This window comes from Oncorhynchus keta, chromosome 26, assembly GCF_023373465.1.
Source record: "Oncorhynchus keta strain PuntledgeMale-10-30-2019 chromosome 26, Oket_V2, whole genome shotgun sequence".
NCBI lineage: Eukaryota > Metazoa > Chordata > Actinopteri > Salmoniformes > Salmonidae > Oncorhynchus > Oncorhynchus keta.
Genome location: NC_068446.1, coordinates 4,333,791 through 4,347,247, shown reverse-complemented (window position 1 = coordinate 4,347,247; position 13,457 = coordinate 4,333,791). Strand labels below are relative to the sequence as shown.

Sequence of the window (13,457 nt, the reverse complement as noted above, 5' to 3'; positions counted from 1 at the left end):
TCTGACAATTCTCTCATCATTGATTCATTTTCATGAATTTGATTTGACATCCTGACCTCTCGGATCCAGTGGTTATTCAGGACAAGGGTTGGAGACCATCCGTCAGTGCTCTTCAGTTTTGTCAGGTCTCCCTTGGGAAAGAGGTATTTTGACCTCAATGGGACTTCCTGGTTAATTAACCTTTTACTGCCGTGGGCTAAATCTGGGACACAGAGTGTTTCTTGGTAGTATTAACCAAATCACCTTTATGAAAAAAAGGTATACACCTCACACTCATGGTTATGGACTTAATAAAAAGAAGACACCTGTACCATGTCAGATATAGAATTGAAATGTGTTACATTTTGAGTTTGCGTCCCAATATTTCACTTTATATACATCACAGAAGACTGAAATAAAACACAACTGTTTGACATAGTAACACTGGAGTTTTGCTGGTAAACAAAAGGAAAGTTTATTCATTATGAAACTATGGAAAATATGAATAACATTCTACCCATGAGGCCACTAGGTCATTTGACTGCAGGAAAGGGCTACAATCTCTAAAAGGGGGAGCCCTTAGAAATGTATTGAATAACTGTCACGCCCTGACTGTAGATTGCTTTGTATGTTTCTATGTTCTGTTTGGTCAGGGTGTGATGTGGGTGGGCATTCGATGTTTGCATGTCTATGTTTTGTATTTCTATGTTTTGGCCTGGTATGGTTCTCAATCAGGGACAGCTGTCTTTTGTTGTCTCTGATTGAGAACCATACTTAGGTAGCCTGTTTTGGTGGTTATTTTCTGTTTAGTGTTGGTTGTACCTCGCAGAGGTTATTCTTTTGTTATTTTGTATTCAGTGTTCAGTCAGTTAAGCTAATAAAGATGAACACGTACCCCGCTGCATTCTGGTCCAATGACTCCTCTTCTTCTTCCGACGAAAGCCGTGACAGAACCACCCACCACAAAAGGACCAAGCAACCGGGAGCAGAGGTTGATGGACTCATGGACATGGGAGGAGATATTGGATGGCAAGGGACCCTGGAGACAGGCTGGGGAATATCGCCGCCCCAAAGAACTGGAGGCAGCTAAAGGTGAGCGGCGGCGATATGAGGTAAGCCAGCGCAACAGGCACGAGAGGCAACCCCAAAATATTTTTTTTGGGGGTGGCACACGGGGAGATTGGCGGAGTCAGGCGAGAGACCTGAGCCAACTCTCCGTGCTTACCGGAAGCAGCGTGGTCAGACACCGTGTTACACATACCCCGCTGCATTCTGGTCCAATGACTCCTCTTCTTCCACCGAAAGCCGTGACAATAACACATTCAGGTTTAATAGAAAGCTATTTTTACACATTTAACCCCTTTTTTGTTGCTACAAAACCTCCTCCATACTTCCATGAATGTTTTACACTAGTACCTGGTAACCTTCAGAGTCCCATGACACTTGTAGGGGTCATAGAGCAAAAAGAAGATTCTCCTCTTTCCACAGTGGGGTCATATTAGTTTGTAGCACAAACGGTTCGGAAGATACAGACAGAGGTTAACACATCGGCTCAGGAAATATTCTCTTTTTGTTTTGTTTACACTTAACATTTCAAATGTTTTACACTAGTACCTGGTTACATTCAGTGTCCCGTGGGGGTTATGGAGCAAAACAGAGAACACTATCGTTTGTGAGAGTCATTTTTAGTAAGCCAAACAGTTCGGACACTACAGACATTTTCATGAGTAGACCGATTTTCGGGATGTCTCATGGTCTGACAAACAGCGCTGTGGCTCTGTCACTTTCCACTGCAGACTTGGAGGGCCGACATAGATGGATTGAGACACAGCCCACGCAAAAAAAACCAAACAGATATTTCTAGCTTAAATTGATGATGTTGATGGGAATTGGTGTATTATGTTAATTAGATTGACGCACGGTTGCATCAGTAGACTCAAGGATTCGAGTCTAAATACATTTTTTTTTTTTTTATCTAGTTGTCTGCTTTGATGAAAACCACAGATTTGGAAACAAGGGTAGTGATCCAGACAACAGATAGGTAGACACAGAGAGAGAAGTCATAATGGTATATCTGTTTACTCCTGTCAGATGTCCATTTTACCAGATGTTTATGTATTTCTGCTCGAGAAGCTTTAGATTCCACTCCGTTCGAGCCTTTTTTACTCCCATAACAATGACCTTTTACCTTTACCTTTCTGAAATGTCAGGAAAAACCTTTAACCACATAATGACAGGCATTAGCTGAGTTGTTTGGAGGCCGAGGGGTGTGTGTGACAGTCACTCAGAGACCCTCAGTCATCAGAACAAGCTCAATGACACCTTTCCTGTATGGTTTGGTCAACAAGATCAGCAGCTTCATAGAATCAGGCAGAATGCCCATAAAATTGGATGACATCAATTCCAACTATTTCTGTGTTATGCTATTATTGAAGACTGGAACTGGGCATTGGGCCAGGTAAAACAAAAGATGGAAAGAAACATTTGGCTGATATAGATATTGATCTTAACTTTGAGAGAGAGTGAGTGTACAAGCGGAAACATGTTTTAAGGTAATAATACTTTATCATATTTTCTATTCTCAATATAAAACCAAAATATGCAGTCCGTCTGCAGACATGGTCTCCACTAATCTCATTGGAGGTCTGAAATGGAGACGTTCAGTCTCCTACAATACTTCCCCGAGGACCAAACATTATATAGACAGCCTATGATGAGGCAGGCTTGTGGGACACATAAGACACAGGGTGTCCATCTACTCTCCACCCATAGAAAGATCTGTCCCTCGCACCGCTGGCTGGCCAAGGTGGAGCCGATGATGTCCTCTAACGTCTTACACCTGAGGGGAGAGAAAAAAGATGCCATAAGATACAGTACAATATGTACTATTGAATTCTGTGGAAGACATTTTACTGTAAACTTTGTTTGCCCCGGGAGATAACAGCCCCCCCACAGAGGAAATTAATCCTTGATCTGGGCAGAATATGGCAATTAAAGGGAAAATCCAATCAAAAATAACCTTTTTGGTATTTTTTTTCCATTAGTCCACTGTTCTACAGTCCCTAAATGTTTCGCATGTCAGCAATTAGTTTAAGATATATGACTTTCAAGAAGCAAAGAGTCAACGGTCACATCATCACGATGACGCAACACTGTTTTGAGTGGAGTTTCCCTTTAAAGAGATTCTCCTTTACATTTGTATACTTTTTAGCCAGTAGTTCTGAAAAGTGGTATCCCTCACAATGTGGTCCCCCGTACAACGTCCTATATGGGCACTAAGTCACTGCTCTCACTCTCTGCTTGTGTCCCTTGAGCCGTTGGGCCTAGCCTGCAACCTCATTGGATAACGATGGGCAGGCCTATTGCTAGCTGTCACTCAAATGTAAGGGGCTAAAGCTCATTGTCTAGAACTCAAATGGCTAGCTGGTTAGCCCACGTGGGGGGAAACGTAGGGAAAATGGCGCTGCACAGCTTCAAGAAAACCGGTGCATTCAGACTAGGGATTTAGTGGCTAATTGAGGCCACACAGTTATTCTGCTCATAGACCATTTTCAATGGTAAACCTCACATTGACACATCCAGCCCAAAGCAGTGTGTTTATAAAATGCATTCTTAGTCGGCAAAGTACTGTAACAAGTGACAATCAGCAGTTGAAACAATGACAAATCGTTCTCCCCACCACTGTTTCGGTATAAAGCGGGGGGGATGGAGAAATGCAACCACTGTCAAATTCAAAGACCGCTATGGATGCAAGTACTGGATTATAATTGTAACCATGTTTATTGTGATATACAACGTTTGTTTACATTTACTTTGGAGTAAAACAAGTTTAACTTGGGTTCTGATATGGTACGGCAGTTGAACTAAGCTCACGAGGCATTTATAAGTAATAAATCTCTGGGAATCAACGGGTACATATCATTCATTTATAAGTCCAAAAATGGATGTACCAACAGTTTATTGCCCCTTTCGGTGGTCTGTCATCAGACAGATTTATCACACAGGGAACAGTTTGAAGCATGTTTGAAAGTTAAAGCTCTCAGTGATTGAGATGGTGACTCACGTAGGTCATGCAGGATAGGACGTACTGCACAAAGATGAGTCCCTCTGTAAGAACAGAGCAATAAAACACGGTAATTGCAAGGTTTCTGCCACAACCTAGTCTTGGACTAAAAAGCACTTTCAGTGAAGATTATCCTGAAGAGTGTGCTGTAAAATGCACTCTAATCTAATCTCCTGCCCACCTGAGTTGCCTCTCCCACGGTGAGGTTCTTGAGCCGGTAGACACTGACCTGTCCGTCACTGTCCCCCACCAGGTTGCAGTCTGTCTCCGTAGCAAACAGCAGGGAGGTCAGCTTTACCCCAGGACTGGCAAGGGTCACGATGGTGGGGTCCAGGCTGGGGAAAGAGACGATGGTTATTCATTCAGTAGGCCATGATGCTCAAAGTAACGTGTTGATCAATAATATCTTTGGAATATCATTTTAAGATAAGGAACTAGAGAGGGAGGGAAAGAGACAGGGTGAAATCAATTGTTCCCTCACAATTTAAGAGATTGAAAGTAACAGAATAGGAGAGAGAGAAAGAAAAAGACAACTCACCTGCTGGCTCCCAGGACGGACCCAAGCACCGTGGCCCACTTGGGGGTACACATGTCATAGACTGTCCTCTGGGTGCGCGTGAAGCCCAGCACAGGAGGGAACAGATCCTGCCGCCACAGCTGAATTGTTTGAGTCAATTTGAGTCAATTGGAGTTGTACCTGTGGATGTATTTTAAGGCCTACCTTCAAACTCAGTGCCTCTTTGCTAGACATCGTGGGAAAATCAAAAGAAATCAGCCAAGACTTCAGAAAAAAATTCTAGACCTCCACAAGTCTGATTCATCGTTGGGAGCAATTTCCAAACGCCTGAAGGTACCACGTTCATCTGTACAAACAATAGCACGCAAGTATAAACACCATGGGACTGCGCAGCCATCATACCGCTCAAGAAGGAGATGCGTTCTGACTCCTAGAGATGAACGTACTTTGGTGCGAAAAGTGGAAATCAAACCCAGAACAGCAAAAGACCTTGTGAAGATGCTGGAGGAAACAGGTACAGGAGTATATATATCCACAGTAAAACGAGTCCTATATCAACATATCCTGAAAGGCCGTTCAGCAAGGAAAAAGCCACTGCTCCAAAACCGCCATAAAAAAGCCAGACTACCATTTGCAACTGCACAGGGGGACAAAGATCCTACTTTTTGGAGAAATGTCCTCTGGTCTGATGAAACAAAAATAGAACTGTTTGGCCATAATGACCATCGTTATGTTTGGAGGAAAAAGGGGGAGGCTTGCAAACTGAAGAACACCATCCTAACCGTGAAGCACGGGGGTGGCAGCATTATGTTGTGGGGGTGTTTTGCTGCCTGAGGGTCTGGTGCACTTCACAAAATAAATGTCATCATGAGGGAGGAAAATTACGTGGATATATTGAAGCAATATCTCAAGACATCAGTCAGGAAGTTAAAGATTGGTCGCAAATGGGTCTTCCAAATGGACAATGACCCCAAGCATACTTCCAAAGTCGTGGCAAAATCGCTTAAGGACAACAAAGTCAAGGTATTGGAGTGGCCATCACAAAGCCTCGACCTTAATCCTATAAAAAATGTGAGGGCATGACTGAAAAGCATGTACGAGTAAGGAGGCCTACAAACCTGACTCAGTTACACCAGCTCTGCCAGGAGGAATGGGCTAAAATTCACCCAACTTATTGTGGGAAGCTTGTGGAAGGCTACCCGAAACATTTGACCCAAGTTAAACAATTTAAAGGCAATGTTATTATTACTAATTGAGTGTACTGTATGTGAACTTCTGACCCACTGGGAATGCGATGAAAGAGATAAAAGCTGAAATAAATCATTCTCTCTACTATTATTCTGACATGTCACATTCTTAAATAAAGTGGTGAGCCTAACTGAATGTCAAGAATGGTGAAAAACTGAGTTTAAATGTATTTGGCTAAGGTGTATGTAAACTTCCGACTTCAACTGTACGTAATACATCTCGAATGAATGACACAGAATGGGATGGACACGGTTTGTCGATGGCCAATGTTCCAAAAGGAATTTGAAGGCCTAGCTAAATAACTAAAGCAATGCATGTGTAACTATCTTTTAGGAAAACGTAAGAACATGCTCACCGTAGGATGGAAGTCGAAACAGATTCCCGGCGCCTGGCGTGATATCATGCCTCGCTCTTCTTCTCTTTTTCTCCAGCTTGCTTATTGGCTTTCTCATTCCTCGTCCTCTTCAGCTTCATGGGGGAGGCACAGGTTAAAGGACATTACGACTACGCTTATTACTGGATGGTTATGTCGGGAAATGTCTACAAGAGTTGTCTGCAAAAGGGTCTACAGAAATAGGACGAGTAGTCTCCAGTGAGTGGGTATTTGGGATAATTGGAAGGGGCACATGTTTTTGAAAACACTAGGAGAAAGGGTTCCCACAACTTTCAGATATTAAAGTAAATCTGTACCTATGCAGTCAAGGCATTTCCACAGGAACCACTTGCTTATCCTGCTGATCTACAGAGTCTCTCCCTTGTCCTCCCTCCCCTGACGGACCCCTCACATGGTCTATCCACCTCACCTGCCAAACTGGGCTACAATGTTTGTGGGCACAGTCACTACACAGGGATAAACACACACACACACACACATGGTCTATCCACCTCACCTGCCAAACTGGGCTAGAATGTTTGTGGGCACAGTCACTACACAGGGATAAACACACACACACACACACACACACACACACACACACACACACACACACACACACACACACACACACACACACACACACACACACACACACACACACACACACACACACACACACACACACACACACACACACACACACACACACACACACACACACACACACACACACACACAGTGGGCACAGTCACTACACAGGGATAAACACACACACACACACACACACATATATATATGTGTGCTTCAACTAAGAACCAGCCAAGTTAAATAAAGGTTAAATTTAAAAATGTTAAAATAATTTTAAATAAATAGTTTGAGGTTCTTTACAAATGCAGTGAACCTCCCGTGCAGGGTTGGCGTTTTATAGTCAATACGCAGGTTTCCTGTAGCACTTTCACAGATTCCAGTTCTACCAGCTTTGTTACGTCTGTGTAAGATGAGATCAGTATATATTTCAGTGTCTACTGGAAATGGGGATGATTAAAATTAGATACAGTTACTCTGTCATCCCAGCTTAGGTAACCAGCCATAACAACAACAGACATACAGATGGATGATGAGAAATGGGGGAGAACAAATGTACAGGAGATACTGTAATAATTCACAAGTAATTCTGTTTCAGAGAAACTCCACTGACTAATCACAAAGGTATAGCCTGTGGGTGAAGCAGAAATGTTGGTGGACATTGGCTATGCTTTGTAAATCATTTAGCCTGTCTGTCTGAGTGCCACCTGCTGTCTATGAGAAATAAAACATGTAGATTTTGTCTCGCATTCTCTCTGAGGACACACAGACCTGCTGTCAATGACGGGTGTCTTCTCTCTGGTCTCGACGTTGTAGGTGGCTAATTCTGCCGTCATGCATCCCCACAGCTAGCTGACTGGCGTTGCTAGCAGAGGAGTCCTCTCTCACAGGTAAAGATCTTCTCAGGCCACTGTAGATCCAAAACACAAGACTTATTAGCATAGTCACTAAACTATTCTCTAACCTGGCACAGGTACAGTAGTCTGGTATCAGATCGGTTTGTGATGTCTTGTCAAATGTTTGTCATTGTAAAGACCATAGGGGTTGGCTATACAGCCCACACAGATCTGGGACCAGGTTACAGGCACAGCACTATTGTGGAAACGAATGATATTAACTGAGATGCAAAAAAAAACAGGAATGTTAGAGGTGTCAGTGACATCCATCCTGTGGGTTTCTTCAGAGACCAGCAGCAGACCAGGCCTGATTTATGGTCCTTGAAATCAGACGGACGCATTTGCCGTTGATGAGGACATTGCATACCAGCAGGTCGCCTAACATATTTATTTTATTATATTGCAGGACATGTCTCTCCTTTTCTGACCTGACTGGTTTATTCCGCCTATGCATTTAACCATCGCTCATTAAATAGCCAACCATGCTCAAAAGTAAATAGACCAGGGGGCCTCCCCTGTGGCGCAGTGGTCTAGGGCCCTGCATCTAGGGCTCTGTCGCAGCCTGCCGCGACAAGGAGGTCGGTGGGGCGACGCACAATTGGCCTAGCATTGTCCGCATCGCGCACTAGCGACTCCTGTGGCGGGCCGGGCGCAGTGCACACTAACCAGATTGCCAGATGCGCTGTTTCCTCCGACACATTGGTGCGGCTGGCTTCCGGGTTGGATGCGCGCTGTGTTAAGAAGCAGTGCGGCTTGGTTGGGTTGTGTTTCGGAGGACGCATGGCTTTCGACCTTCGTCTCTCCCGAGCCAGTACAGGAGAAACAGGATAGTAACTACTAACAATTGGATATAAAAAAATTGTGGGGGAAAAAAAGTAAATAGACCGGTAGCTTCTTTACAATATTTGGCAGTAGGCTACAGTATTGCTGTGCGATAGGAGCGCAACATTCATTCAGCCTAATTCATCTCAGAGCCTGTACCAAGGCATAGCAGCAGGTCGCCTAACATATTTATGTATTTATAAAAATAATATTGAACAACTAATTGTCTTTTGCATAGAAGTGTGGGCTGTAGCATTTATTTTTAAACCGTTTGATTAGACAATCAATCTTGCAGAATGTGCAGTCAGAGTTTAGCACTCGCTATTGGAGGCATGCATTATTTGTTGAAAAAAAAAAGTAACTGCAAAAAACTAAAATACACTCTGTCCAAACCTCTCCAAAAAAAATGCGCTTTCATTTAGAAACGGTCATGGCCCAGTTCAAACATCTCCAAATCATACAGCAAATGAGGCTGGGTTTTTTTAACCATGAAAAGTGAATGCAGGGCGGTTTCCAGGCAGGGTTGTAAAGCTCGCTCACGAGCGCAGAAATATAGTATGGCTCTAATTGTTGTTTACAAAGTGAATTGGAAAGTTCTTAGTAGCTAGTTTAACTTTTTAGTTTGGAACCTGCGACGCAGTTGGCATAAATTGCTGGGACTGCTAGTCTCTGTCCAGTGATCCTGCCGACCAAGCACGGGTCAGAGGAGCTATTTGGCGTAGCAGCGAGCAGGGTTTTCTTGAGAGCTTGAACGCAGCCTGCGACGCGGTTAGCCATTGTGGCTGGGACCGTGGATTGTCCCGGAATTGTGGATGTCTAGATCCCTGCTGTCTGTTGTTTTCAATCTTCCCTGTGACCTGTCCTGTCTGGAACTGCGAGGAGTAACAGTGTAATCAAGTTGCTAACTACCATGACAAAGACCAAAGCCGGTGGGAGTACCATTGAGGACAGTGGTCTCTCTCTATCACGTGTGAAGGATCTTTAAGCGAACAAAAATGGTTCTACAATCACTGTCAGTGATTTCTTTAGAATTTAAGGTACACTTAACCAGCATGGCTACCACAGCATTCTGCAGCAATACACCATCCCATCTGGTTTGCGCTTAGTGGGACTATCATTTGTTTTTCAGCAGGAAAATGACCCAAAACACACCTCCAGGCTGTGTAAGGGCTATTTGACTAAGAAGGAGAGCGATGGAGTGCTGCATCAGATGATCTGGCCTCCACATTCCTAAGACCTCAACCCAATTGAGATGGTTTGGGAGGAGTTGGACCTCAGAGTGAAGGAAAAGCAGCCAACAAGTGCTCAGCATGTGTGACCCGATTCAGGAAACTAGGTGTATGTTGCAAGTCACGACTAAAAAGGAAACATACTCCTCCCATAACCTTTTACAGTTGAACATCCATTGAAACGGATACGATCCTGATTGGTCAGGAAAGAGACGAATAACCTCGTTTTGGGACTCCGTTGTCTGCTTTTCTGGACTGTGTTTGTCCATCACATAACATCATACATTCTCTAAATTTTGAAAATCAAATTTTGGATTTTTAAAAAAAAGAACACATTTTTAGCTAACAATAGCTACTCCAGGACAGTAGGTGGCAGTACACTGGGAATAGTTATCCAGGGAGATCTACATTACTCTTAAGAGGAAGCATGGCCAGCATTCTTCTCTCGTGTAACTAATACACATCGGTATGAATCAAAATACTAGGTCATCGTTTCACTATCTTACACAAGGTGAGTTGCTCTCTTACTTCCTCCCGAATTGCTTGGTAGAGTTTATCTAGCTAACTTGCCTGTTTAACTAGCTTTACAGACAGCTAACGTTACACCTGCCTGGCTAACGTTAAGGTTGAATCAAATATATTTTATTTGAACGCATCTTGCTAGCAACCTGGTACTGTCAATGGTGAAATATTTTACCATTGAATGATGTAATGTTATTATGGTATTGCATTGCCCAACAAAATAAGTGTCATGGTGTAACAGGGTGGGTATAATTTATAACAACGCATACAAAGTAGCATAATCAATTCATCTAGCTAGCTAGCTGCCGAATAGGTATCAACTCACCACATAGCTTATTGTTCATGTTTGAGAGACATTTTTCAGAATTAACCTGGTGAGTGAAACCATAATGAAATTAGCCCCCTCCCTACCCGGAATTTTATTCGGCCGCTAGACAACTCTGTATGCGTTGTTTGTTGGCAACCTTGTTATTTACAAAGTTTTTGGAACATATTCCTGTTGGAACGTTCCACAAATTATACCCACCCGTCATGTATTATTTTTTCTTAATTCAAGGATATTGACACCAGTCTGCTGCAATGGAAGTGTTGATGCATCACCTTTGGCAGAGAGTCTTGCCCCGCCTACCCAGAGCCATGAGCACTCCCTGTAAAAGCGATTTGAGCTGTGCTGCTGGACATGCCCCCACTGACTCCATCTCCCGACCTAGCACACACCTTCCCCCTAGCACACACCTTCCCCTAGTCTCCCATCTCTTCCAGCCCTCCAACCTGCGTGATGTGGGCCAGGAGAAGCGTGCTCAGGTGGATATGACCTGCAAGAGCCAGAGACTGATGCAGCAGGCAGGTCTCATTCACCCCTCCAACCCTGGCTGCTACTACTACCTCCCGACCACTGTGCGCTCCATGGAGAAGCTGGTGAGGCTGATCGACCAGGAGATGCAGGGGATCGGTGGGCAGAAGCTGGATATGCCCAGCCTGTGTTCGGCAGAGCTGTGGAGACGCAGTGAGCGCTGGGACCTGATGGGGAAAGAGCTGTTCCGCCTGAGGGACCGCCACGGGGCGGAATACTGCCTGGGCCCCACCCATGAGGAGGCTGTGACAGAACTACTGGCCTCTCAGGGAACCCTGTCCTACAGGCAGCTGCCTCTGCTACTCTACCAGGTATAGGATACAGTATGAAGCCTGATTAATTAGTTTATTCAGAGTGTGGCTTCTTTCTTCTTTTCATACACTTGGGTTGATATTATAATGGTAATAAACTGACGTGTGTTTCATTTGTATATGCAGATCACCCGCAAGTTCCGTGATGAGCCGAAGCCTCGGTTTGGGCTTCTACGCGGGCGGGAGTTCTACATGAAGGACATGTACACATTTGACATGAGCGAAGAAGCTGCATACCACACATATGAATCTGTGTGCCAGGCTTACACCCGCCTTTTCTCTCGGTTAGGCCTGTGCATTGTCCAGGTCCACGCTGATACAGGAAACATTGGAGGTAAACTCTCCCATGAGTTTCAGCTCCCCGCAGACATCGGAGAGGACAGGCTACTGGTCTGTGGTAGCTGCTCCTTCTCTGCCAATGTGGAGACCATGGAACCAGGCCGGACAGACTGCCCACAGTGCCAGGAGGGAACGCTGGTGGAGTCTAAGGGCATAGAGGTAGGCCATACGTTCTACCTAGGCACCAAGTACTCCCACATATTCAACGCCACCTTCAACAACACCCAGAACAAGCCTGCTGTCACTGAGATGGGCTGCTTCGGGCTGGGTGTGACCCGGATCCTCGCTGCTGCCATCGAGGTGATGTCCACGGAGGAGGCAATCCGCTGGCCTGGGCTGCTTGCCCCCTATCAGGTCTGTGTTCTGCCCCCTAAAAGGGGCAGTAAGGTGGATGAGGTGGCTGGTTTAGCTGAGGAGCTGGCCCTCAGTCTGGGGGAGGCTCTGCCTAGGCTAAGAGGTGAGGTGGTTCTGGATGACCGGACACAGATGACCATTGGTAAGAGGCTGAAGGACGCCAGTCGGCTTGGATACCCGTACGTGGTGGTAGTGGGACAGAAGGCTGCCGAGGAGACGCCCAGGTTTGAGGTGATCTGTCAGCAGACTGGTGAGACAACGTTCCTCAGTAGAGATGGACTTGTAGACCTACTCAGATGTGTGGAGACAGTCTGAGTTGCACTGATCTTGACATGGAACTGGACTACTGAGTGCGCGACAAAACCTTTTCCCCCTCAGGAGACTGAAAAGATTTGGCATGGGTCCTCAGATCCTCAAAAGGTTCCATCGAGAGCATCCTGACTGGTTGCATCACCGCCCGGTATGGCAACTGCTCGGCCTCTGACCGTAAGGCGCTACAGAGGGTAGTGCGAACGGCCCAGTACATCACTGGGGCCAAGCTCTCTGCCATCCAGGACCTATGTAATAGGCGGTGTCGGAGGAAAGCCCATAAAATTGTCAGACTCCAGTCACCACAGTTATAGACTGTTTTCTCTGCTACCGCATGGTAAGTGCGGTAGCAGTGCGCCAAGTCCAGGACCAATAGCTTCTACCTCCAAGCCACAAGACTGCTGAACAATTCATAAAAATCTCCACCGGACGATTTACATTGACCCCCCCCCCTGTACACTGCTGCTGTTTGTTTGTTATCTATGCATAGTCACTTCGCCCCACCTACATGTACAGATTACCTCAACAAGCCTGTACCCCTGCACACTGACTCGGTGCCCACTGTATATAGCCTCGTTATTGTGTTCATTTTTATTATTACTTTTCATTATAGCCTACTTGGTAAATATTTTCTTCTTGAACTGCACTATTGGTTACGGGCTTGTAAGTATTTCACGGTAAAGTCTACACTTGTTGTATTCGGCGCATGTGGCAAGTAAAGTTTGATTTGACTAAACTATTGAACATGGAAATCTATTGGTCCTCTGAAATGGGCATGCTTGTGGTTGGGTGCGATGATGACAAGTAGCAAAGAGGCTAGTGTTCAACAGGCCTATACCTACTAGCACTAATCTTTGTCTGATACGAACTGAGCTGGACTGAAATATATTATTACACTGAGATGGACATGCAGGTGGTTGGGTAGGTTGGAATAGGAGACAATAACTATATGGTTCAGTAGCCATGCATGTTTGATGTCTGTCGTAAAAATCAATAAACACATTTGTAATTCTTATTGCCTTGTATCAATGTTTCAACTGGATTCACAGAAAAA

General features: G+C 44.9%; 2 protein-coding genes and 1 long non-coding RNA gene across 7 annotated transcripts; 1 reads left to right on the top strand and 2 right to left on the bottom strand.

The window, feature by feature from the left end:
- Window positions 1-1,967: 1,967 nt before the first annotated feature.
- On the bottom strand, window positions 1,968-4,728 carry LOC127912222 (dynein axonemal intermediate chain 4-like). Its single transcript, XM_052481135.1, has 4 exons — window positions 4,581-4,728; window positions 4,224-4,377; window positions 4,043-4,086; window positions 1,968-2,818 (listed from the first exon to the last, which is right to left on the bottom strand). The coding sequence occupies exons 1-3, from the start codon at window positions 4,631-4,633 to the stop codon at window positions 4,048-4,050; spliced, it is 246 nt and encodes an 81-aa protein (XP_052337095.1). The 5' UTR covers window positions 4,634-4,728; the 3' UTR covers window positions 1,968-2,818; window positions 4,043-4,047.
- A 1,361-nt stretch (window positions 4,729-6,089) lies between these two features.
- Window positions 6,090-9,897, bottom strand: LOC118358685 (uncharacterized). Of its 3 annotated transcripts, XR_008079946.1 has the most exons (6): window positions 9,639-9,897; window positions 7,540-7,678; window positions 7,072-7,171; window positions 6,698-6,734; window positions 6,498-6,610; window positions 6,090-6,275 (listed from the first exon to the last, which is right to left on the bottom strand). It is a non-coding gene; the product is annotated as an uncharacterized LOC118358685 (long non-coding RNA). The 3 variants fall into 3 exon arrangements; XR_008079944.1 differs by lacking the exon at window positions 6,698-6,734 and having other exon boundaries at window positions 6,498-6,623; window positions 9,639-9,795; XR_008079945.1 differs by lacking the exons at window positions 6,698-6,734; window positions 7,072-7,171 and having other exon boundaries at window positions 6,498-6,623; window positions 9,639-9,793.
- A 189-nt stretch (window positions 9,898-10,086) lies between these two features.
- On the top strand, window positions 10,087-13,418 carry pars2 (prolyl-tRNA synthetase 2, mitochondrial). 3 transcript variants are annotated; one of them, XM_035736796.2, is made up of 3 exons: window positions 10,087-10,226; window positions 10,794-11,401; window positions 11,528-13,418. In XM_035736796.2, the coding sequence occupies exons 2-3, from the start codon at window positions 10,817-10,819 to the stop codon at window positions 12,407-12,409; spliced, it is 1,467 nt and encodes a 488-aa protein (XP_035592689.1). In that variant the 5' UTR covers window positions 10,087-10,226; window positions 10,794-10,816; the 3' UTR covers window positions 12,410-13,418. The 3 variants fall into 3 exon arrangements, with proteins under 3 accessions (XP_035592689.1, XP_035592691.1, XP_035592690.1); XM_035736798.2 differs by having other exon boundaries at window positions 10,122-10,226; window positions 11,000-11,401; XM_035736797.2 differs by having other exon boundaries at window positions 10,141-10,226; window positions 10,948-11,401.
- The last annotated feature ends 39 nt before the right edge of the window (window positions 13,419-13,457 follow it).